Source organism: Dipteris shenzhenensis, chromosome 15, assembly GCF_047967505.1.
Source record: "Dipteris shenzhenensis isolate YYH24624 ecotype China chromosome 15, Dip_SZ_1.0, whole genome shotgun sequence".
In the NCBI taxonomy this organism is placed as follows: Eukaryota; Viridiplantae; Streptophyta; class Polypodiopsida; order Gleicheniales; family Dipteridaceae; genus Dipteris; species Dipteris shenzhenensis.
In genome coordinates, this window is record NC_141610.1 from 32592023 (window position 1) to 32617924 (window position 25902).

Genomic DNA, 25902 nt, shown 5'->3' on the forward strand with positions numbered 1-25902 from the left:
GGTCTGGCCGACCTGTGTCGGCCGGTTTGGCCGACCTGTGCGATAGCGCGCCGTTGCGCGGGTGGTCTGGCCGACCTGTGTCGGCCGGTTTGGCCGACCTGCGCGTTAACGCGCCGTTGCGCGGGTGGTCTGGCCGACCTGTGTCGGCCGGTTTGGCCGACCTGCGCGTTAACGCGCCGTTGCGCGGCTGGTCTGGGACTGCCCGTGAGCAGCTTGCTCACGCCGCCTCCTCCTTGCCTCGCGTGCTAGATGCTGCCGACAGCCTGCTGCCGCCTGCTTGCCTTCGCCGTTGCAGCCGCGCCTTCGCGCCTTGCCTGCGCCCTTGCAGCCGCGCCTTCGCGATCCGTCCGTACGGTTGTACGGACGACGTACGACCGTACGGATCGGTCCGTACGGAAGGGGTAGGCTAGGGAGAGGAGGGAGTGAGAGAGAGAGCCCCTTGGAGTGAGAGAGAGAGCCCGTTGGCTCTGATACCAGTTGAGAGATTGAGAGGGAGAGAGATTTGGAGTAGGGAGTGAAGGAGACACACTCACCGTAGTCACACACCAGTGGGTGGGGATAAAACAATAAGTGGTACCTCCCCAAGTACACACACTAGTATATATCTATGGATAAGACTAGGGCCACTAAGTACCTAAGTACAATGTGTACTTAGTGTACTTAGTAGTACTAGAATAAAACTGTTACAAGGGTGGCCAGTGCCTTTACCCCAACAACTAAAACATTTCTAACCAAACAAAATGTGCAAATATGATCCTCAAAAAGCTTATGGTACAGAAGTGTAGATTCATGTTGTAAACCCATGAATATACCAATCAATCTAAGGCAGAAATCTCTAGAGAGTAAGGATAGTCGCAGTATAGATGGAGTTCTAAATGGGCAATCCTTATGCACCACTAGACCAGAAATGGCTTTTTCAGCTGTCAATGGAAAACCCTTAGATAATGCCATTGGAAAGAAACTACGAGGATTCTTAGAGAGATTAACAATACATAGACACATGAAATCTAAAATAAGAGAAGAGATCGTCTAAAACTATCAGTGTATACTCGAGGATTCCATGATGCAAACGCAATAACTTTTTAAATTTTACATTAGTGCCAATACATCTAAAGTCTTTCAATGAAAACACATCCGCATCAAAAGTTGCTTTTTGAAAACCTTCAAGAATAGCATCCTGACAACATAAACAAGACATGTAGGCCAAACCTTGCATGCTTCCCAAAAGAATTTTGCACCTGCAAATCAAAATAAATAATTGACTCTCTCTCTCTCTCTCTCTCTCTCTCTCTCTCTCTCACGCACAGGCCAAGCACATGTGTGCGTGCATGTACATGCACACATGCTCACACACTCATTTACATTTAACATATATCAAAAAAGGGTGACAAACTAGGGTACAAAGGCACGAAAAAAAGGAGGGGATGAGAGACACCAAAGGTCTCCTAACTATAGTACACTGCTTTATTCATACTGATGGTGTCATATTATGGTACATGGTTGCCAAATCGGCATACCAAACTGGGCTGAGTACTCCCCCTAACTGCGACTAAGGGAGAGGGAGCTATGCTGCTGAAACTGCTGGCTGAGATGCACTGGGAGATGAATCCTGAAATGAGGGGCAAACAGCCCCTTATATAGGGCTGGTACATGGGCTGACTGGCTGGTAGGTTGACCGACCTACAGGGTCAGTTAACCGATCCTGCAGGGGTCGGGTCAATTGACCCGGCTTGGTCCCTATTGAAGGCTGCCCCTGGATGACCCGATAGGCCTGCCAATTGGCTGCCAAACTACCCCAAAAGGGCCAGCAACTTTGCTGCGATTTGATGGCTCTGCAGCTAGTTGTCACTACCACCTATGCCTAGCACTGGTGCATTTGACGTTCCCCTCTTCTGAACTCGTTGCTAGGTAGTTACCTCGCAACTCTTTGCCTTGGCAACCTGAACTGCTCCGCCGCAGCTTGTGACTTTGGGAATTGGGAACGGAACCCCGTAGCTCGTGCTTTACTCGTCCTTAGACTAGGGCTATCAACGGGGTCACGGCGTACGACAAATGGGTCAGACTGTGTGTCACAATACTCCCTAGTGTAGGGGTGCATGTGACATTCCCTACTGCTTATATTCTAGATGATGATAGATGTGTCACAATGCTGGGCATCCCTCTAACGAGACAACTGAAAGGGATGCTGCCTGAAAGAACTGTGAGATGTCCGAAACTACTAAGAACACCTCGTCTACAATGAAACACCGGTATGCCTCTCGAAAGGACTGGCCTTTTGGATTGACCAATGCACCAGCTACCTTCCAGGCACTCATGAACAAGATTTTGCAGCCTCTCCTTTTCAAATATGTGCTGGTATTTTTTGATGACATCCTCATTTACAGCAAGGATAAGCAAGAGCACATCAGACATGTCAAGCAAGTGCTGGAAATTTTGAGGTTGCATCAGCTTTATGCTAAAGCCAGCAAATGCACTTTTATGGCACAAGAGGTCGAGTATCTTGGTCACATTGTGAGCAAGGATGGCATTCGAGTGGATTCTGCAAAGGTGAAATGCATTCAGGATTGGCCGCAGCCACGCAACCCTACTCAGTTGAGGGGATTTCTAGGCCTTGCTTCCTTCTACAGGCACTTTATTCGCAAGTTTGCCAAGCGGGCAGCCCCTCTGACAGACCTTTTGAAGAAGGATGCTTTTATGTGGTCTACAGATGCACATCGCAGCTTTGAAGACCTGAAATTCGCCCTCACTCATGCTCCTGTGTTGGTATGCCCTGATTTTTCACGTACTTTCATTGTGGAGGCAGATGCCAGTGGCAAAGGATTAGGGGCTGTGCTAAGACAGGAAGACGGGGTAATTGCTTTTGAGAGCAGGAAATTGGATGCCAAGGAACTAGATTATCATGTGTATTAGGAAATGCAGGGGCTCAGAGATGCAAGTCCATTGTCTTCGATGACTTTTTTTGGCATGATGTTTGCCTCTGGCTTAAGGTTTCAAAGCCTATTATTTTGATGTCGAGGCTTGTTGATGGGGATAGTCCTTGCATTGGGAAGGTGTATGAAGGGCTAGACGAGATCATTCAAGATATAGATGATGTATATGCTTGGAGGAAGGAGGAATTGAGGACTCTTGCAACCTCTCAGTGGACAGAAAATCATTCACCTTTAGAGGCTGCGGCCTTTGTTTTGGACCCGGAATGCCAAGGGAAGGGGCAAGAAACAGATAAGGAGGTGATGCAAGGATTGGCGAAGATATTTAGACGACTTGTCACAAGTGCAGATGATAGGAGGAAGGTGAGGCTGAGCATGATGAGGGAGAGGCCTTTGATACTATGCCACCTTCAGACCATTAGGTGGCAGGCCTGACACTCTTTTTTTCTAGATACCATGTCCTTGACTCGAGAGTCTCGAGTCCTATTTTGTATTGAGGCGTGGCCTCCTTTTCTTGTATTTTGCATATTATATGATCTAGCCTCTATGATCCATAGTAATCTGCAATCCTCTGGCTTAAAGCTTTAAAATTTATGCACATTGCCCATTGCACAATGCACAAAAAACTTGCGTTGATGTATATTTCTGTTTTTAAAGGATTTTGTGTCTATAAAAGTCTAAAGCTGAAATGGAAAGCTTAGAGCTGCTACATCTGGTTAATTCTTAGCATATTTTGGTATGTTTCCATGTGATTTGGTGACATGGCATTCCCGTTCCCGTTCCCCCTTCCCAATACGTTCCTGTTCCGACCCCCCACGTTTCCGAAACGTTCCCGTTCCCTGGTAACTATGACATCGCCTTCCTGTTATTGTGTCCTTCACTCCAGGAGGTTAGTCATACAGTATCCTCTCCATCCGATCACCAGCCACTAGCAATAGCAGTGACCATTGTCTACACCGGCAGCTCCCTTGGTGATGACAATAGTTTGGTCGATTCATTAGAGGTGGTCTTGTGCTCATCCCCAGCTTTCATTCTAATCTGATGATAGCCGGATCTCAAATCAATCTTAGTGAAAAACTGAGCACCCTTGAGTTCATCCAATAGGTCATCTATCCTGGGGATTGGAAACTTGTTTTTGATGGTGACCTTATTCAAATCTTTGTAGTCAATGCACATACGGTAAGAACCATCCTTCTTTTTCACCAGGAGCACAGGGATGCAAAAGGAGAAGTGCTATGAGTGATGAAACTCTTCTGAAGTAAGTCCCTCACTTGAGTTGCCACTTCTTCCCGTTCTACCTTAGAGAGTCGGTATGGGGCCTTATTGATTGGCTTACTGCCCGGTTCAAGGACTATGGCATGATCTACATCTCTTCTCGGAGGCAACTGTGATGGCAAATCAGCAAACACATCTGCAAACTCTGAGAGCAATCTCTGCATATCACAATCATCAACACGGGGAGTGCCACCCTCCTTAGTTACTGATACATTTAATGCATATATGGCGCTGCCCCTCTTGAGCTCTCTGGCCAACTGCCTTGCTGAAATGACCTGCAATTTAGGAGCTGCAATACCATGCAATGTAACTGATCCATCCCTATGGACAAAACTGAGTGTTAAGGCATTGAAATCCATGCTGATTTTGCCCAGTGATTGCAACCAATCACAGAACAAGAAAACATCTATTGGGCCCATGTCAAGTGCCAAGAGATCACCTGCAAATGTATAGTCATCACATAACTTAATCCTTGCATCTTGGCAACAAGATCTACCGATCATATGCTGTCCATTGGCCACTTCTACTCTCAGCCCATGGTCTATCTCAATAGCAATCAGTCCCACCCTCTGTAAGGTCTTGCAGTTAACAAAACTGTGGGTGCTACCGCTGTCCACCAACACATGCACAATCCTACCATTAATCATCCCTATTAATCTGATAGTATCAACACTTTTGGCACCCATCAGGGCATGCATGGAAATACTCTAAAGTGTTGGCTGGGCATCCCAATAAACCTCATCCTCATTCACAGGAGCATTACCACCTGCATCCTCACGTGCATAAAAAGGTATCGCATCGTGATGCTCCACAGAAAAGAGTGTTGGCCTACAGCCTCTCATGCCACCAGTGGGCAAAATGTCATACGAATGTGAAGCATGAGTGTCATGCGCAGTAGCACCACCTAGATCAAAAGGAAAGTCAGTGCCCTTCGTGGCTCCAATGTCAGGAGCCTCATCTGCATCATGTGTATTTGCCATCTCATCCTGAGACGTATCCAAAGAACCTAGGGCATCAAACAATTCCTCGTCATCTGAGAGGTCAATGATCATGCTGAGCGTGGCAGTACCACTGTTGCACATCTTGCACACATTCATGTGCTCAGGAGTCCATTTCTCACCACATTTAAAACATAAGTTGGCCTTTTTCTACTGTCCATTATTGCCCGTGTATGCTGTTTTATCTCAGCCTAGGCTTGCCTCCAGGCTTGGCATCAAAATACCTGTAAGACCTGGCATACAGCATCTTACTACCCGAGACAGTAGGAAAGCGAGGAAATGGTGCTGCTGCAGATTTCTTGTCAGTCCACTCAGCAAACTTAGGCTTCGACTCAGCGTCATACCCCGTAGCATGCGAGCTGCCCATGGCATTTCTATGCTTGCCAACATATTTACGCTCAAATACTTATGCAAGGTGAGCTGCCCTCTCAATTGTTTAAGGGTTGTGTGCCTTCACATCTGCAGTGAGAGAAGAATTTAACCCATGGATGAAACGCAACAGCTTTCCCTTTTCAGATAAGTCCTGCACAAACAGGGAAAGCCTCCAAAAACGCTGCAAGTACTCTTGGACCGTACCGGTCTCTAACAAGGCATAAAATTCAGCCAAGTATTGATCCAATACAAGTGGAGATACAAATGTAGTGACCATCAATTCTTTGAAACCCCTCCAGTGGTTGGTTTCTGAGGCGAATCCCTCATGTATCGCCACCATGTGTGGGCATAGTCCTGCATATGCATACCTGCAAAAATGATGCGCTCCTCCTCAGACTTGGAGTAGAAGCGAAAATAGTCTTCCAGCTTCGTGAGCCACTCCTCCAGCCCATTGGGAGTGTGAGTGTCCCCTTTAAACTTATGCACTATGAGTTTGTCCTTCATATCCTTAGCTGCATAATTCTTGTGTGTGTAACCTCCAAAAGTGCGGGCATCATCACGCTTGAGGTTCACATAATCGGAGAAGGGCATCTCAAGTTTGATGGCCTTAGGTAGGGCCCTGTATGAACGCAAAGAATCTCCCAACATGTCATCAAAAGTGGCTTGCTGCCCACCACCAACCCCCTGCTGCGTAGAAGCTGCTGCCATTTGATGCACTGGTTGCGTCTGGCTATATGTGCTCGCTGGCGGAGCGATAGGTGCATGAACGCCGGGCTGGGTCTCTCTGCCAAATGCATCTCTCCGAAATGATGGCATACGGCTGAGAAGAGGACTCACCTCTCTCCCAGGGGTGTGGACTGCCACATAAACCCAAGCCAACTCCAGGCATACTTGCTAGTGCAGCAGTGAAAGGAGCACTAGCCGGATGCACCCCAACGGGTCGGCCCAAAAGAGACGGCTCAACCTACATAGATGCAGAAATATGAGAGCCAAAAGATGGCCTGACATCCTGCAAGAAGGTGCTCTATGGCACTAAAAATGCATCATCTATGTCCAGATAATCCCCAAGCTGGGGTACATGCAATGGTCCAGAAGACCGATGCTCATAGGCACGATGGGCATCTGCCATAAAACCCCTACGTGGAGCAGAAAAAACATCATGACTGTCTGAATGGTCTCCTAGCTGGGGTGCGGGCTGCTTACCCTTATCCTACATAGCAATGGTAGATGTGATCTGCTGACCAATCTTCTCTCCCATCTAGACAAGAGCCGTATCCTGCATAGCCATGGCTGTGGTAAGCTGTTGGCTAAACTCCTGTCCTATCTGGCGGAAAGCACCCTAGAGCATAGAGGAAAGGGCATCCAGAAACTATGTTTGCGCTGCTTGCACTTCTCGGGATGCAGGAGAGAGAGGCTGAGTGGAAGGAGCCTCTGCACCACTAGTGGATGCAACCACTATGGCAGGCACTTGCTCATACTGAGCAGCCTCATCAGAGTCATGCGATATATCACGAGGAACACGCTTCGGTGCCATGGTGACTGGCCCTGGAGAGAGAGCTCGAATGTAGGCAAGGAGAAATGGATAACAAAAACCCTGTTGTAATTAACCCCTAAGATAGTGTGTGGAAAACACGAAAATGTCGATGGAGAAAGAAAGAAATTTTATTAGAGTCTTCGGAAGACCGATGGGTCTATGAGACTGAAAGAAAACCTGATACAAATCACAGTAAGGGTGGAGCTACTGAAACGAGCATCATCACCCATGCTGAATCCTAAGTCTGATCATACATAATCAAATACATCTGGATGTAACAATGAAAAGAAAAGGACTGGAGCGGAATCCTCCGTATGTCATGTCGCCCTGGCTGGAGCATAGCAGGTGATGGGATACTGGCGCCCATCAAGGGGTGCCATGCGTCTCGGTCTCCTGGACGAGGCTCAGTCTCGATCGCCAAAGAAGCTTCAAAACGGAGCCAAAATGGCTCCAAATGGGCTCTGAAAGGCCCCTAAGAAGAGGCTGAAATTGAACTGTTTACTTTACTTTTTTTTTTTTGGGGGGGGGGGGGGGGGGGGGCGTCCCTAAGTCACCTAGGACAGTGAGTACAGCAATAACCTAAGACTCCTAAGGCAGTTAGGACTGTTGGTTAATCTAACCTAACCAACCCATGAGATACTCAACCCTAGTTAGTTTGACCCAATCTAACCAGACCAAACTAACTAAACCTAAACGAAGTAACTCAACCCACTAGCTAGCTAGACCTAACCTAACCAACCAACTAACCTAGCTAACTGAACCTTGGGAAGCTAAAGTTTTTTTTGCAGGCGTTGCTTGGCGACAGGGCGGGGTGGGGCGGGGCTAGCTGAGAAACAGGGACGACAGGGGAGCAGGGACACGGGTGCTCTGTCAAAATAGCAAGAACCTCCTTGAGGCTATGGCGGCTGATGGGCTGAGGGCCTAAGCAACTGAATAGCTATACCCTGAGACAGATTGGATGATGACGGGCGACGGGTTGGATGGATGATGACGGAACCTGGCAGTGGTTGTTCGTCGACACAATGAAACTGGTCAAGTACCGGTTCGGTTGACGAGACTAGAAGGAAGCTAGCTTGGGTGCTTTGGTTCGGTTGACGGGACTGGACAGGATGTTCTTCAAAGCAACCTGGAGGTTCTTCAAGGCAACGGTGCCAAGGTGCACCAGGGCTAGGCGGTCAAGTAAGGCTTGGTAGGTTCAGCCCTTCGTAAGCAACAGTATCTTTGGCGCAAGTGTCTCTCTTCGTAGTCAGCTGGTTCGTCAGGGCGGTAGATGCAGCATAAGCCTCCACCCAAGTGTCATCCAAAGGAAACGCTCTTGGTCCCAAAGTGTGCAAGATTGTGCCTCCACCCAAGTGTGCAAGGGAGAGAGAGAGGGGGGGGAAGGGGGAGAGAAAAGGGTAGGAGAGAGAGAATGAGGTAGGAAAGAGAGGGAGAGATTGAGAGGGAGTAGGGAAGAGAGAGGGAGAGTGAGTGAGCGTAGGCAAGGAGGAGGAAAGGAGAGTAGATAGGATTAGATGTCACATCAAAAAGTACATAGTAGGGAGTGGATGGAGACTTATATAGTCCCTCCACATTTTCCCCCTAAAGGGCCTCTAACTTGGCCTCTTTTTTCCCCTTCATTACATTTACTTTCCATAAATGAGCTCGCACTCGCGATCTGCCCCTCCCAATTTCACTTTCTTACAAAAGCCGCAAAACCACTTGCATGCTCCTAGAGGTGGGTCTGCCCCTAGAGAGCTGTGGGGTTTGCCCATTTGAGTGGCTGGTCGGTTCCCTAGCAGGCTGGCCAACTAGGGGGGGCTGGAGCTATATATAGGCCCCCACCACTTGTGTTTGGAGTATCTCATTGTGGAGCCTTGTGGAGCAGTCTTGTGAGCTCCTTGGCAGTCCTTTTCAGTAGAGATTTTCCCCAGCACGCTGTGGGGTTTTTGCCTGAGATCGCTTGCAGTTCTCTATGTTTTTCCCTCTCCCTCTCAGTATGGTGTGTGTGAGGCATGCTCTCTCTCACTTTCTGTTCATTTCTGCTGCACCTCTCACATGGTATCAGAGCCACAGTTGGCTTGCAACCCAAGGAGGAGCAGGAGTGTTGAGACAGCACACAGAGAGGAGGTTTAGGGTGCTGTTCAGAGGTGTCTTTGAGGAGGTTCCTGTGCAAAGAGTGTACTGTTCGGGTGTCTAGCAAAGGGTGACTTTGAAGGGTGTTTTCAGATCAGAGAGGAGGTGTTCCAAATGGACAGATAGCGAGGAATGAAAGTACATTGGGCTGTCAGCCCCTTCACCTCTTCTCCAGCCCTCTCCTTTCTTCAACCCTCGGTTCCCGTCTATCCCATCCACCTTTTTGAGTCCAGCTTCCTCAATCCAAGGGTAAGATCGTTCATTTTTCTTAACTGTACTCCTCAGGTGATTAATCACGTGAAGAGTATATGGGAGCATTTGGCATCCATGTATAATCGAACCTCTCCCATGAAGAGGGTTTCTTGGGAGTCCAGAGATCCCAAGAAGTCTTCATCGATGTGGGACCACATCAACAAGTTAAAAGAACTTCAACAAGAGATCCTCGAGGCAGGGAAGCAGATATCGTCCGAGGACATGGCCATAACTCTATTGTCCCAGTTATCCTCTTAGTATGGGGCCTTCTACATGCCCTTGATCACAAGTGGAAGGATGATTGAGTGGACCTGCGAGAAATGGGTCCCGATGGCGCTTGACCAAGAGGAGCACTTTGTGGATCGTACCTATGAGAGTCAGCTTGAGGCTTTGGCAACAAAGGCAGAAAGCAGTTGAAAGCTGAGGAAGGAGAAGCACTCAAGGCATCCCGTACGTGTAACCAATGTGGCCACAAAGGTCATTATTGGTGGCAGCGGGACCTGCCAATCAGGTGCAAGGGGAAGGGAGTCACTTATGTAATCCGCATGTATTTTGTTTGGACGTTATGACTTGGCAAATCCAAAGGGGGTCTCCTAGTATTCTGATGGAGCTATTCTCTGATGCTGCTGGTCAGCAGATTGCTAATGCAGGAATCCAAAAATAGTTGATTGATCCTTGTGAGCTTTATATCCCCATTGTCATTGGAGCACTGAAGTTCATCAATCCGGCAACAATGCACCAATTTGGACTTGAGAGGGGGCTTCAAAAGCGGCTATCTAGCTTTGCGATACAAGTGCCCATGCAGGGAAGTAGACCTTGCATCGGTGGTGGCAGTACAAGTTGGATTACTGTTCCAGTACCTTTTGTTGGAGTGATGTACCAGTTCCAGCAATTGGATTAATGTACCAGATGACCCAGTGTACCAGTACCAGACCAGAGGAGTGTACCTAGCACATGTGGCCTGGGATCAACAGTTCCAAGTTTCCAGTGATCAACCTTCGGTGGTTTGCATTAAGAGGGGGCTTCTTCGACAGTACCTATGGCGGTCTTCAACGGTGGAGTATCACACGATGGATTCCTCCAATTGTTCCAACGGCATAGTCTAGGGTCGGTCGGAGGCATAGGGCAGACTGTGTGGCAGTGTGGCAACCTCCTATAGGGCTGCAAGTTGTGGTAGCCTGGTCACGGGGCTGGGTAGGAGTAGAGGGTGTGAAGAACCAGCCTTCTCAAGAATGCAAATGTGTGCAATGTATGCAAAATTTGAATGCCAATTGGCCCTCCAATGGGGAAGAGTGCCCTCGTGAGATTACTTGTTTCTAATTCGACCTACATGCAAGGTGTGTAAGAGATGGCGGATGAATGCAAGGTAAATGAAGAATGCTACGTGAGATTCACAATGAAAGGGTGATACCCTTTCATTAATGTCCCTTGAGATCACTCAAGTTCCATCTTCCCATTTAAACCTACCCTTAGCCTATGACCCATGCATCTACCATTCAATACACCTTAATGCACCCTTCCCTTCCTAGACACGTGTGTGCACATTTTTATTAATAGAATAAGTATCACATGTCCAAATTCGATGCCGTCTGAAGCAGTAGCTCCAGCTCGACTAGTCCTATCCTACTGAGATGATCCACTGCCATAACAAATCGGTCGGTGTCCATCATGAATACAAATACATGTTACACCATTGGCGTATAATATATAATAATGTTTTTATGTCTACTAATCACAGATTAGTGATTTCTCTTGTCATGACAGAGGGCCCCCTTGGGCTGCCTTTGAGCCCTATATACGGCTGGGTGGAGGGCAGGCCAGTCGATCCTTGAGGCGCCCTGCAGTCGGCCTTTTTGGAGGAGCAGTAGGGCTGCTACCAGCCCCTTTTATAGGGCTGTGGGCAGCCCTAGAGGTGGGTCTGCCCCTAGAGAGCTGTGGGGTTTGCCCATTTGAGTGGCTGGCCGGTTCCCTAGCAGGCTGGCCGACTAGGGGGGGCTGGATCTATGTATAGGCCCCCACCACTTGTGTTTGGAGCATCTCATTGTGGAGCCTTGTGGAGCAGTCTTGTGAGCTTACAATTAGTCACACATTTTCCTCTCGAGAACCTTTCCTCAAATTTTCTTGCTAGCACCCATGAATTCTTTTCCAACACAACCAAGAAGCACAACAAAATTAGTTTCCAAAATCGTTCATGGAAGGGAGGGGTGTTGTACCACTTCCTTCTAGACTAGCATATTGCTAGTGTGCAACTTTGTCTTTTGAAGTGATGCTCCAAAGGGGAATGATTGCTTCATGCTCATAGGGACATGTTTTTATAAACAACACCAATTTGTCAACATTAAAAGAGAGAGACATGATGCGAACGTGATCTAGAAAATACATGTTAAAATATAAGGGGTTTAAAGGGAGACAATAGAGACATGGCTAGCAAAATTTCATTGATATCGACTTTTGCAAAGAGATACATATAGGCTTACAACTACTATCATGTGGCATAAGTGAAGACCCAATATCTAGATTCCCACCTACATCCAAGTAAAGACCTTCATAAAAGATTCTACTCATCTGACCATGTGTTTACTAAAGACACACACCTACTATGACCATTATGATCATGGTAAGTCCAAACTACTCTAACGTAGGTAATGACATTAGAAATAACAAAAGCACACTTGAACCAGTAACACGAACAACCTATAGGTGCATTAATTCTTAATAAATCATAATAATTGATGGGGAAATCAAATGGATTGAACCAAGGATGTTTTTATCGAAGCTATGCTTACATATTAATATAAAATCTTGGCGAAAGTTATTTTTTTGTAGTTTCACAATCTTTGGTAAAATGAAGTACTTTTTTATATTTTTTCTTTTGAATTTTGAAGGAAAAAATGTAAATCCTCTCGTAACTTTAAATTTTTTTGCATAAAAGATTCAAATCCTGGTGTATATTTCAAACATTTAATTTTATTATGGCCAACTAGGGGGGGCTGCGGCTATATATAGGCCCCCCCCACTTGTGTTTGGAGCATCTCATTGTGGAGCATTGTGGAGCAATCTTGTGAGCTCCTTGTCACTCCTTTTCAGTAGAGGTTTTCCCCAACAAGCTATGAAATTTTGGCCTAAGATCACTTGCAGTTCTCTCTGTTTTCTCCTTTGTTAGAACTGATCCATTTCCATGACCAGGTCTGTATCAGGCTTTATCTGATGGAGATGCGTCGGCACAGGGAGACACTTCTGTGACAGATCAGAGAGCAGCAACCGACAGAGAGTCCCAAGAGTACACTGTATTGAGGTCCAACCTATCACAGCTTTCCTCAGGGGGGGCCGACAGAGACGAGGGGTCACTCTGCACATAGCTCAGAGAGTCCAGAGAACGAGGAGACCGCGTCTCCCACCGCAGCGCGAGACAACTCGACAGACACAAATACGAGACATCTTCGCAGCCTCAGCTTTCTCAGCTCTCTTTTACAGTTTATACAGCTCACTCTCAGCTCTATATTTCAGTTCATCTCTCAGTTCTCTCATAGGATCTATCACTTCTAGTTTTCATTCTCTCACTCACGCAGTAACCTTGCATTTCGGTAGACAGCACAAGCCTCTCCCTTGCCTTGTAGAAGCGTCCTACATCGTCAGTGTGGACAGCGTCAAGGTTTCGGTACTGGTCGGCGTTGCCTCTCAGGTCTTTGGGTTTGGTATACATGTGCACAGTGAGCTCTTCAGAAGCGTGTTCCGTGCTCTCTCGAAGAGTGTTCTTTGTATTTCTCTGTTCTTTGGGGACCCTAAAGGGACTCCTAACCTAGGCTCAGACCTAAACTATAAGATGGAAACGCTTAACCTACTGTTCTCCAATGGGTACTAGTGAACAAGAAGTGATTTACTGACTTGATCTAAGGCTGAGAGACTGACCTACGTAGCTTGTGCCTGACTGTCCCTGGACAAGGGCTCACAAAGGGGTCACAGCATACGACAAAAGCTCCTATCTGGGAACTATAATGCACTTGTCGATGTAGCCAGTGTGTCACCTTGCACCCAAGTGCAGGGGTGCATGTGACATTCCCTCCTCCTTAACTTGGCGGTAGGTTCATTGCTTCCAAGTAGTCCGCCAACATCTGGGGAAACTCCTGAAAAAAATCTTCGTCCAACCACACTGCTTCATAGGTACCTCGATCACGGAACTTGGTGTAAAACTCACGGATTCTGCATCCTAACCCATGCTTGAATTTATGAAGAAGGATCTATTCTGGCTACAAAACTTCGTCTTCATCAAGAACTTCAGGTTGTTGCTCGTCGAAATCTCTGAAAGAGGAGGTCCAAAATATGGCTTCAACCAAGCTACATGGAACACGTTGTGCATAGTCCAACTGTCTGGTAGGCGTAACTTCATTGAGACATTGTTGATCTTTTGAATAATAGGAAATGGTCCGAAGCTCCTGAAGGACAGCTTAGGGCATCGCTTGCCCCCTTGCTTCAATCGTTGCTTGATAATGTGTAAATACACCCATCGACCCTCTTGATACTGGACATCTCGTATGGATTTATTAGCCTGGCGTGTATAAGATGCTTCAGCTTTGGCGATGCGGCTTTTCACGGACTCCCTAATCTCTGCCATGGATTCGGTGGTTTTGTTGGCTTCAAGAGATGGAGACACCATCCGGGTGAGAAGTGAGGTAAATCACCGTCCAAACGCTGCTTCGTAAGGTCTGCGACCAATACTCAAAGAATAGGTATCGTTTAGAATGGTCTGCACAAGCGGAAGAAACTGCTCCCACTTTCCCTGAGCATCATGACAAAATGATTTCAAAATATCAAATGCCATACCATTATACTTTTCCGTCTCGCCGTTTGATTGCGGATAGAAAGCGCTGTGGACATCTACAGCTTAGTATCAAAATTATCAAACAAGGCTCGCCAAAAGTTAGACGTAAACTTGGAGTCCCTGTCGGATGTGATGGTCTTTGGCAACTCTCCAATGGGATACCAATACTTGATAAACAAACGAGCTACATCTTCAGCGCTGGCCGTTTGTTTGCAAGGAATGAGCATACAATATTTACTAAAGCGACAAACAATAGTAAGACATTGAGTATTACACGTACCTGCGGATGCTGGAAGTGGTCTCACGAAATCCATACCTATGTCCTGGAAAGGACCGTCGGGGATTGGCAATGGCACAAGTAAGCATGCCGCTTTCTTGTGGGAAGCCTTGACCTTTTGGCATATTTGACAATTCTGCACATAGCCGTATACGTCCTTCCGCATCTTTGGCCAATAGAAATAGCACTCTAACTTCTCCAAAGTCCCGTTGATACCTCTGTGACCACCGGTAAGGGCGTCATGGGCATCATGAAGAAGCAACTACCGTTTGTCTTTGAGTACACATAACCTTTTCTTATAGAAAAGCCAACCGTCCTCTAATGGGTAATGGCCTGGAGCAAGCGTCGTAGCTAACTGGAACTGCGTGCCAAACTCTGCTGACTCCACGTATTGTGCCTTCATGCTATCGCTCAATGGTCTAGATGGAACTTTTTCGACTGAGAGCGTCTGCAACGGGGTTATTTTTGCCGGAAACGTACTCGATCATTCCCCCAAACTACTGGAATATCTGACTCCACCGTTGCCGCCGATCACTCCATTGCGTACTAGGCATTGTCTAAAGCCACTTAAGGGCTTCATGATCTGTTTTCACCGTGAAAGTCCATCCGTATAGAAAAGGATTCCAATGTTTTAATGCCTGGATGACACCGAGGAGCTCTCTATCATACACTGTATAGTTCTTTTCGGCATCGTTAAGCTTTCTGCTGTAGTATGCCACGGGCCTATCCTCTTGCTGTAAAACTGCCGCTATGGTGACATTGCTAGCGTCTGTGATTACCAGAAATGGATCATCCCAAGAGGCGATCTTCATAACTGGTGCTCTCGTGGCCAACCGTTGCATGTCGTGGAAGGCCTGCAAAACTTTGCATGTGACTTGAACTTTTTATCTGCGTGTCTTTACCCCCTTGAGTAAATCTGTAAGAGGGACTACGTATGTTGAGAAACCCTCCATGAGTGAGCTGTATGCTTGACACAAACCCACAAAGGATCGGATCTCCTGGGCTGTCATGGGGACAGCCCAACTTGGGATAGCTTGGATCTTCTCAGGGTCCAATCGAATCCCTTGAGCACTAAGGATGTAGCCCAAATACTGAATTTCCAGCAATTTTCTTTGCGTTGAGATATAGTTGGTTATCACGTAATAACTGTAGGGCACATCGCACATCCTTAATATGCTGCTCAGCTGTCGCGGAAAAGATAAGGATATCATCAAGAAAGATGAACAGGCACCTACCAATACTCTGTGAATACCCGGGACATCATCTTGTTGAATGTTGGTGGTGCATTCTTCAGACCAAAGGGCATGACAACAAACTCGTAATGAGCTCGCTCAGTTCGGAAAGCTGTCTTTGGCATGTCAGCTTCAAAAATCCGGACTTGATGGTAGCCACTCTTGAGGTCAATCTTTGAAACAAATCTTGCACCATTGAGTCTTTCCAAGATGTACTCGATGCGGGACATAGGAAACTTGTTGCTTACCGTAAGCTTGTTGAGTGCTCTATCTGAAGGGGGAGTGAAGGAGGAAGAAGAGCAAGAGAGTGAGAGAGAGAGACACTCAAGTGCGGGTGTGAAGAATGATGAGCCACACCACAAACTCACTTGTGTTTTATTAGGATTAGGTTTACCCTATGACTGTCTTAAGACAGTCATAGGTGTCCTATCTTTTAATAAGGGTTGGCAATGTGCCTTTACCCCAACAACCTCCCACCTAAAGGCCAATGTGCCTAAAGGGGAGAAAAGAATAAAAATTACAGCAATATACAGTTACTGTATACAAGACCATAAAGTAAGAATGGTCTCATCCTAATCCCATGATGTGGCGGCAATGTGCAAACCGCTCTGTAGGCAAGCTCTTAGTGAGCAAATCTGCAGGATTATCATCAGAATGCACTTTCACAAGCTCAAGTTGCTTGTCTTCCAGTACCTCCCTGATGAAATGATATTTCACTTCTATGTGCTTGGTCTTCTGATGAAAGACCGGATTCTTTGCCAACATGATAGCACTCTGACTATCACAATGCAAAACTGGCATATCTCCTGTAATGCCCAAATCTCCCACCAGCCGAGTAAGCCATATTGCTTCCTTGCAGGCCTCAGTGGCTGCAACATATTCAGCTTCTGTGGTTGACAGTGCAACGCATTTCTGCAACCGAGACACCCATGATATAGCACCTCCTGCAAATGTGAAAATATAACCGGTAGTAGACTTCCGGTTATCTGCATTCCCTGCATAGTCTGAATCTGTAAAACCATGCACCAATGCATCTTGCCTACCATAGCATATGCACAAGTCTTTGGTACCCTTGAGATACCTCAAGACACCTTTCACTGCTTCCCAATGCCGCTTGCCTGGATTTGCCATATACCTGCTGATGACTCCCACCGCAAAAGCAATATCCGGACGAGTGGCAACCATGGCATACATCAAGGATCCAACTACAGATGCATACGGAACCTTGGCCATTTCAGCCTTATCATCATCTGATCTGGGGCTGTCCTTACTGCTGAGTTTTAAATGTGGAGGCAACGGGGTACTAATAGACTTCCCCCCCTCCATTTTAAACCTCTGCAGTACTTTGTCAATATACTCTTTCTGTGACAGAAACAAAAGTCCCTTGGACCTGTCACGAGTAATACGCATGCCAAGAATATGATTTGCATCACCCAAGTCTTTCATGTCAAAAGACTTATGCAGGTGTTTCTTCAAAGCACTAATCTCATGCTGAGATTTACTGGCAATAAGCATGTCATCCACATATAGAATGAGTAGCATCAAACTGCCATCCTTTGCCCGTTTGGTGTACAAGCAATGATCGGTCTCACACCGATGATACCCTTGGGACTGCATGAAGGCATCAAACTTCTTGTACCATTCCCTTGGCGCCTGCTTGAGTCCATACAAGCTCCTCTTGAGCTTACACACAAGCTGCTCTTTCCCTTTAACAGCATATCCCTCTGGCTGACTCATATAGATCTCATCATGAAGATCTCCGTGAAGAAAGGCTGTCTTCACATCCATCTGACATAAATCCATGTCGTCATGAGCAACAAGAGCTAACACTGCTCTCAAAGTAGTCATCTTGACTACAGGGGAAAAGATCTCATCAAAGTCAATGCCCTTTTCCTGCTTAAATCCCTTGGCAACCAATCTGGCCTTATACCGAGGTAAAGCATTTGAATCCACTTTGACTTTGTAAACCCACTTGCATGGCAAAACCTTTCTGCCTGCAGGTAACTGCACCAAGTCCCATGTATCATTCTGAAGCAGAGAGTCCATTTCTGACTGCATGGCTTTCTCCCACTTCTTTTTCTCTGTTCTTCCCATAGCTTCCTTGAAGCTGGAAGGCTCACCACAATCTGTCAGCATGATAAAATCAGCCACATTATTGGCTCCTGGAACAAACCTGGCAGGAGGCCGTTGTGCACGGGTGCTCCTCCTAACAAAATGTTCCGGATTAGGCTGCTGTCCAGCCTGTTCTTCATGCATGACGGGTGGCTGTACCACCATATCTGGCTGATCTACAGCCCCATCTGTTGGCATATCCAGTGGTCCATCATTGGCAAAATTATCTGGCTGATTTTCAGCCTGTATACCCTCTTGAACAGGGTTATCTGCAGCAGCCTGCTGCTGCATATAAATGGGCATTCTTTGCTGTCCAACATCATCATAAATAACCCTCCTGTATTCCACAGGTTGCACGGGTTCCTTGTGTACACTATCCTCTTTAAAGATGACATCATTGCTGCGTATAATCTTCCGTTTAACGGGATCCCATAACCTGTACCCCATTTCACCTTCGTCACCATAACCCATAAAGATGCATCTGATAGACTTTGGATCCAGTTTGGTGCGTAGTTCTTTGCGTACATGAGCAAAACACTCGCAGCCAAATACACGTAAGTGCTTATATGAGGGTGGCTTGCCAGACCACACCTCCTCTGGCACTTTCAACTCCAAAGCCTTGTTTGGCGACCTGTTAATAATGTGAACTGCTGTTTGCACGGCTTCTGCCCAAAAGCCATGGGGTAATGTAGCATAAGACAACATACATCGAACCTTCTCCTGAATAGTTCGATTCATACGCTCACTTGCACCATTTTGAGATGCATTATGAGGGGCTGTGAGTTCCTGTTTGATGCCCTTAGCTTGGCAAAACTGCACAAAAGCATGTGACACATACTCACCCCCATTATCGGATCTGAGGCATTTCAGCCTACGACCTATCCGATTCTCAACCTGAGCGACAAACTTCTTGAAAGCATCTAAGGCATCTCCCTTATGCTTCAAGAAATAGACCCACACCTTACGTGTGGCATCATCAATGAAAGTAATAAAATATTTTGCACCCCCTAGTGATAACTGTGGCATCTCACACAAATCAGTGTGCACTAGATCAAGTGGTGCTCTATTCTGGGGAGTTCTCCTCTTATGAGGAGTGACAAAGTGCTTGCCAAATATACAATGATCACAAGTAGGCAAATCTGAAAAAGAAAGAGGCGGCAAATAACCCAAACGTGACAGTTCTTGCATTCCTTTAACAGACATGTGTCCCAACCGGCTATGCCACAATGAAACCTTTGGCAGCTCGGTTATGGCAACAACATGATTACCCACACTGGAAACATAAAGAGGGTACAAGGTATCACTCTTAAAACCCTCAGCCACTACAGTCTGGCCATCAGTAATCACCCATTTGGAATCCCCAAATGTGGTGTGGTAACCACTGTCATCCAATAAGCCAGTGCTAATCAGATTTTTCTTGATTTGCGGCACATGGCGAACACCATCAAGCATAAATGACTGTCCATCAGGAAATACTATCTGTATACTGCCAATCCCTGCAATCTGACATGCATAGTTGTTCCCAAGATGAACAACTCCATGAGTACCTGTGTAGGAAGTAAACCACTCCCTATGAGGAGTAACATGAAAAGAGGCACCTGAATCCAAGAGCCAGGTGTGCATGTCATGGCCATCAATAACTAAAGCATGTGCTATTACAGCAGAAGAGCATAAAACATCATGTATGTCACTGTCACTGTCCTCTGCTGCAACATTCACTGCATCCAAGTCATCTGCCTTGGCCTTGCCTTTGCCTTTGCTTTTGCTTGCATTTCCTACATCCTTTGTTTCAGCCTTCTTGGCTTTCTGATCCCGTATGAACTTGAAGCACTTCGACTTCACATGTCCCTTCTTGCCACAATAAAAGCATTCAATGTCCTTTTTGCCACGGGACTGACTGCGGGATTTGGACTTACTAGCAGATCTCCCCTTCTGCTGAGTCCTGCCTCTGTCCTGTACCTGCAAAGCATTTGAAGACTTGCTGCCCGCATTATTCTTCCTGCTCATCTCCTCCATAAGGAGAGAGCTCTCTACATCAGCATAAATAAGAGTGGCATTCGAGTTTGACAGGGTGGTCTTGAAAGTGTCCCAACTCTCAGGGAGGGTACACAGCAAGAAAGTAGCCTTGAACTCCTCATCAAGGTTCAACCCCTGTGCAATCAGCTGTGTAAAGATGGCATTGAACTCACTCAAGTGTGAGGTCATAGCTGTACCTTCCTTCATGCGAAGATCGACCAGCTTCTTCAGCCAATAAACCTTACTGGCTGAGCTCTTTTGGGCATACAATTCTTCTAGTCTTTGCCATAGACCATAAGAGGTCTTTTCAGCCTGTACATTGAACACAAGAGTGTCTGAAATAGTGAGCATGATAGCTGCCCTCGCAGACAAATCAAGCTCTTCCCAGTCATCAGCTGCCATGTCAGATGGCTTGACACCCTTCACCCTTATGGGCTTAGCAATCTTCTTTAACAGAAGTACATTCAAGCACTGTTCTGCCCATAATGCATAGTTGTGTGCTCCTTCCAGTTTCTTTATGTTCAGAATTGAAGAATCACTTCCCCCTGATGCCATATCAGATGAGGAAAATACCTGACTCCCTGGAAGTAAAAAGACTGAATAAAAATTCTGATTTCTCAGAAAAACCTGCTCTATTCAAGAGCCAGAAGCACTCTCAATGGTGCTGTTTTTACTGTCAGTAAAATCTGCAGCAAAACAGTAAATGACCCTGCAAATACTGTACCTTCTAACACACTGTACTGAGCTCAAAGAGGCATAAAAACAGTAATTTCAAACTGCTGCAGCTGCTCAACAGGTGCTTAACAGTGCACAATCATCTGACAAAACCACCAACACTGCTGTAAACACTGCTGTACTGACTGTACTGATCACTTCTCCCACCTCAGATGAGGTATTGCACTGAGTTAAATTGCAGAAACCACTTGACAAACACCCAAAAACAGTAAATGACCCTTCAGCCTGTCACAAAACCTGCAACAGTAAATGGGATAAATCCCAAGCAATCACCCTTATACCAAGGGGAGAAAATGCATCTGAAGATCTCTGTCGGTAACCCAAGTGCTATCAAACAAAGTTTGGGCAAAAGCCCCTTGATCTGACACCTGAATCAAGTGGAGAACACCTCAACACTGAGGTAGCATGCAATATGAAAATCTCTCTGACACTTGTACCTGACAATGTGCAATGCATAGACTGCCCCTGTGTACTCAGTAACAACACAAATCACAAAGTACAAACACCAAGAAGAAAATCTTTTGAGCACTGTCAACGATGGGCAGTTAGGGACCGAGTAAACTCGATGCGCCCTGACCAAGCGTGGCTCAACTGAGATTTTCAAAGTGCGTACAAAGAATGTGACCTGCAACAAATGTCACCAAATGCACTGCGGAAACAAAGCAAATGTGTGCTCCCTGGCTACACACTGCCTCAAGGCATATACTGCAAACACATCCAGGCAAAAGCCCTTTGAAATGGTCACCCAAAACTGAGAATTGCACTCAGTAAATGCATAGAAGCTTCTGCAAAACAAGCATCTGACCTTCCTGAAAGACAAGTAACTGCGCAAACACCACCACTGTGGCACAAGTCACCTCAAGCGTGAGTGACACGAGAGTACCTGCTGTACCTCAACAAATGCACAGTATACAGCTGAAATGCTTCAGGAATGCATCAGGAATGCTTCATGTACTGCGCGTACATGCACAAAACAGAGTGCTTCAGCACTATTCCTCTTCCAAAAAAAATGTGTGCCTGCTGTACTTTTCTGTACCTGCAGAGTACCTGCTGTACTTTCTATCCCTGCAGAGTACCTGCTATACTTTCTGTCCCTGCAGAGGCACGCTTCCCCCAAAAAAAAATGTCGAGTCTTTGCCTGGCTCCGTACGCGCACACACGCACGTCGAAGGAGAACCAGCTGCGCAATGCCTCGAGAGGCTTAGCAGCTAGTAGCAGCTGCTATGCAGCTGCTGGCTGCTTGCTAGATGCGGCGCCTCGAGCTGCAACTAGCAGCTGCTGTGCAAGGAGGCCCGCGTCGCCGCCCGTGACCACGCCCCAGCACGCGCCCGCGACCACGCTCTAGCCCGCGCCCGCGCTGTCGCCCTGCAGCCCGCCTTCACGATGATCTGCTGTCCTGCGCCCTGCCTTCGCGATGCACTGCCACCCTGACGCCGTACCCTGGTCCGCTGCCCTGCGCAGATCTGGCCGCCCTGCAGGCGATAATGCGCCGCCCGCGCACTGATCTGACGCCCTGCAGGCGAAAATGCGCCGCCCTGCAGTCCGTCCGTACGACTGTACGGACGACGTACGATCGTACGGCGCTGTCCGTACGTCCATACAAAAGGGGTAGACTAGGGAGTTCAGGGAATGGGTAGACTAGGGAGTGGAGGGGAATGGCTAGGTAGGCTCTGATACCAGTTGAAGGGGGAGTGAAGGAGGAAGAAGAGCAAGAGAGTGAGAGTGAGAGAGAGAGACACTCAAGTGCGGATGTGAAGAATGATGAGCCACACCACAAACTCACTTGTGTTTTATTAGGATTAGGTTTACCCTATGACTGTCTTAAGACAGTCATAGGTGTCCTATCTTTTAATAAGGGTTGGCAATGTGCCTTTACCCCAACACTATCGTCGACACAGAGTCTTGCGGACTTATCCTTCTCTACCATAAATAAAATGGGTGCAACAAAAGGCGAAGAAGAAGGTCTAATAAACCCTACGCGCAGTAATTGAGATAATTGTTGCTATAACTCCCCCTCCATAGACTTTGAAAGTCGATAAGGGAACTTACTTGGAGGTGTCGAGTTCGGAAGTAGATCGATGCGATGGTCTTCCGGTCGGTTGGGAGGCAACTGGGGTGGCAGATTCATCCTGGAGCATGATGTCTTTGAACTCTTGGAGTAGATCCACCATTGCTTGCCCCATCGGAGGAGCGCCTTGAACTGCAATGATTTGGCACTGGACATAGAGAAGTGCACACATGGCACCCTTGCGGGTGGCACGACCTGCTTGAATATGAGAGATTAATGGAATCCCTGGTATGCTCCGATCACTGCGTATCACGGCGGGCTCAGGTAAACCTGCCGCCAATCAAGCGTCGAAACATGCTCACGGAACCACTGAATCCCGAGGATCATGTCAAAGGAGTCAATATAAAATCTTGCGTAAACATGGCCTTTTGAACTGAAAAAGTGAACCGGATGGGATGTGTGTGCGCAAGCCGGGCGTGAACCCATCCACTGCAAGCTCGTGAGGCACCGGCAAGCTGAGGGGAGATGGCATCTTCTGAACTCCCCATATCGAACAAGACAATAAACTGATGCCCGTTAGCTGTGCCGTACGCTCGAATGAGCGCCTTCTTTTGATCTAAGAAGTCGCCCTCCTTCTTACCTTGAAAGACCACCATGGGAACGGCGTTCAAAGCAGGGAAGACAGCATTCGTAGCTAAGGATGGAGGCGGGGCTGGAAGAGCCAATACATTGGCGACGGACAAAGTAGGTGCTTTCGTAGCCTTTTCGACAAGCCACTTCAAACAATCCTTCTTGCCATGCCCAGCGATGTGGTGGCAATGAAAGTAGCGATGTTTTTTGTGGTACCGCTTCTACTCGTCGGGCTGTAGATAGCCTCCCGTAATACCCGCTTTAGCCTTCTCATCCAGAGTCATCTTTGGCTTAGACTCCTTTTGACAAAAAGTCTGACCGTCTTTCTTTTGGAACCGGTTGTCCTTCTGATCCTTACCTTACCCGCTATGTTGTTTGACTGCTGCGGGGCTTTGGAATCTTTCTTGACCTTCTTGGGCTTTTCCCCGTTCAGCATCATCTCCTGACAAATTGCTGAATAAATTGCAAAATTGCTAAATGGTCACACTTACCATCATACTTAACAAAATTTGGAGTGAACCGAGTGAGTGGTCTTACCTTTGTCGATGGCGAAGCTATGGCGGAGACAGACGCTGCGCTCAAACTTGCCTGCATAGCGGCTAACATCTGTTTGTCTTGGAGAAGCATCGCCTCTCGATCTAGCTTTTGTTGCCTCTCTGCCTGGGCGAGCTCTGCGCATCGCAGTGCCTCCTCATTTTTGCGTTCCTCACGCATTAACAAGAGCAGTTTTTCAAAATCTGTGATTCCTCTTCCTTCCAGCGGCTTTTCTGCTTCTTTTTCCTCCAGATGTTGTTTTGTCTGGTCCAGCTGTTCTCTGCTTTCTTCCAGCTAGGATGAATGTTCTTCGAGTTGTTGCAGCAAGCCCAATTCTGCTCTAGAAGGTTCGCCATCACTTCTTGAGCATTTGGCGGAAGTGTATCTTGTTGGTAGTCTTTCTTCTCTTCAAAGTCTTCGAGGTTGAAATCTTTTCTTGACCCTTCCATGGCGCTTGATTGTGTGTCCTTTCCGGATCTCAACACAACCATACACTCGCGGTAGTCAAGCTGGATACAAACCAAAGCTCTGATACCAATGTAAAATGCAACGGTTATCTAATCGTGTAATTCACAGCAAGACCTTCTTTAAACCTTTAGCGAGGAATGAGCGTTGTTTACCATAGAGAGAGAAAGGAGATGAGGGTAGAGAAAGAGTAGAGTCGACCACCGATTGGGTTCCTGTACCCATTGAGGGCCCCCTCCCCCAATCAGGGGAGAATTTGCTTTATACTTGAAGAACTGAGAAATACAAAGAACACTCTTCGAGAAAGCACGGAACACGCTTCTGAAGAGCTCACTGTGCACAGGTATAGCAGACCCAAAGACCTGAGAGGCAACGCTGACCAGTACCGAGACCTTGATGCTGTCCACACTGACGATGTAGGACGCTTCTACAAGGCAAGGGAGAGGCTTGTGCTGTCTACCGGAATGCAGGGTTACTGCGTGAGTGAGAGAATGAAAACTAGAAGTGATAGATGCTATGAGAGAACTGAGAGATGAACTGAAATATAGAGCTGAGAGTGAGCTGTGTAAATTGTAAAAGAGAGCTGAGAAAGCTGAGGAAACAGTGTCCAAACCTCTCTCCGTTTGCTAGTCCAAACCTCCGACTGTTGTGCTGCGTGGACACCTTCAGATCAGGCTGAACTGATGACCAAGGGACCGAGGCTAGAGCAGGGCCAGATCTGAGGATCTCAGGAGCTGCACACGAGGCTGAAGTGGAGCTGTAGGAGAACTAAAGGCAGGAGCAAACTGAATGAGAAAACAGGGCAGCCAAGGGGCCCTTTTATAGGCCTGGACTGAGCCAACCCAGTCTGTAAACAGCCGACTGAGTCGGTCTGTTTTACAGACTGGTTGGCCTACAACCAGCCTATAAAAAGCCCTCCCTGGCTCATTTGCCAGGGGAGTTTTTGGGCAGCCTTTGCAGGCTGCCTTCCCTGCTTACCTGTCCGGCCTTTGGGAACCCTAAAGAGACTACTAACCTAGGTTAAGACCTAAACTATAAGATGGAAACACTTAACCTACTGTTCTCCAGTGGGTACTAGTGAACAAGAACTAACTTACTGACTTGACCTAAGGCTGAGAGACTGACCTACGTAGCTTGTGCCTGACTCTCCCTGGACAAGGGCTCACAAAGGGGTCACAGCATACGAAAAAATCTCCTATGTGGGAACTATAATGCACTTGTCGATGTAGCCAGTGTGTCACCTTGCACCCAAGTGCAGAGGTGCATGTGACACACATTGCCGAAAGCCCGACTCATCAGACGCTTGCACGATTTGGGATACGATCTAGAGATCATCTGGGCAGTCATGGCAATTTATGAGAGGGAGTCTCAAGGAGGGTTTGGACTGGTGCAGGGAGGACAGAGGAGATTATGGTCAAACAAGGTTGTCCTTTGTCACCAACCTTGTTTGGCTTCTGCATAGATGAGCTTGAGACCTTTATCGGGACTCTAGGGGGGGACTGGCTGCTCTCTAGCCGGATCCTTGCTTTCAGATACTTCTATATGCAGATGACATGGTCCTACTATCCTCCTCAGCAAAGGGACTCCAGCGACACCTCGAC

The 25902-nt window shown here is 47.2% G+C and overlaps 1 protein-coding gene across 1 annotated transcript in view; it reads right to left on the bottom strand.

Moving 5' to 3' along the window:
• The window catches only part of LOC147893699 (uncharacterized), a 105108-nt gene that overhangs the window by 29921 nt on the left and 49285 nt on the right, over positions 1-25902 (bottom strand). The window contains exon 5 of the mRNA XM_087386226.1: positions 1210-1238. Coding sequence (XP_087242352.1) covers positions 1210-1238 — 29 coding nt within the window. The remainder of the gene's footprint in view (positions 1-1209; positions 1239-25902) is intronic.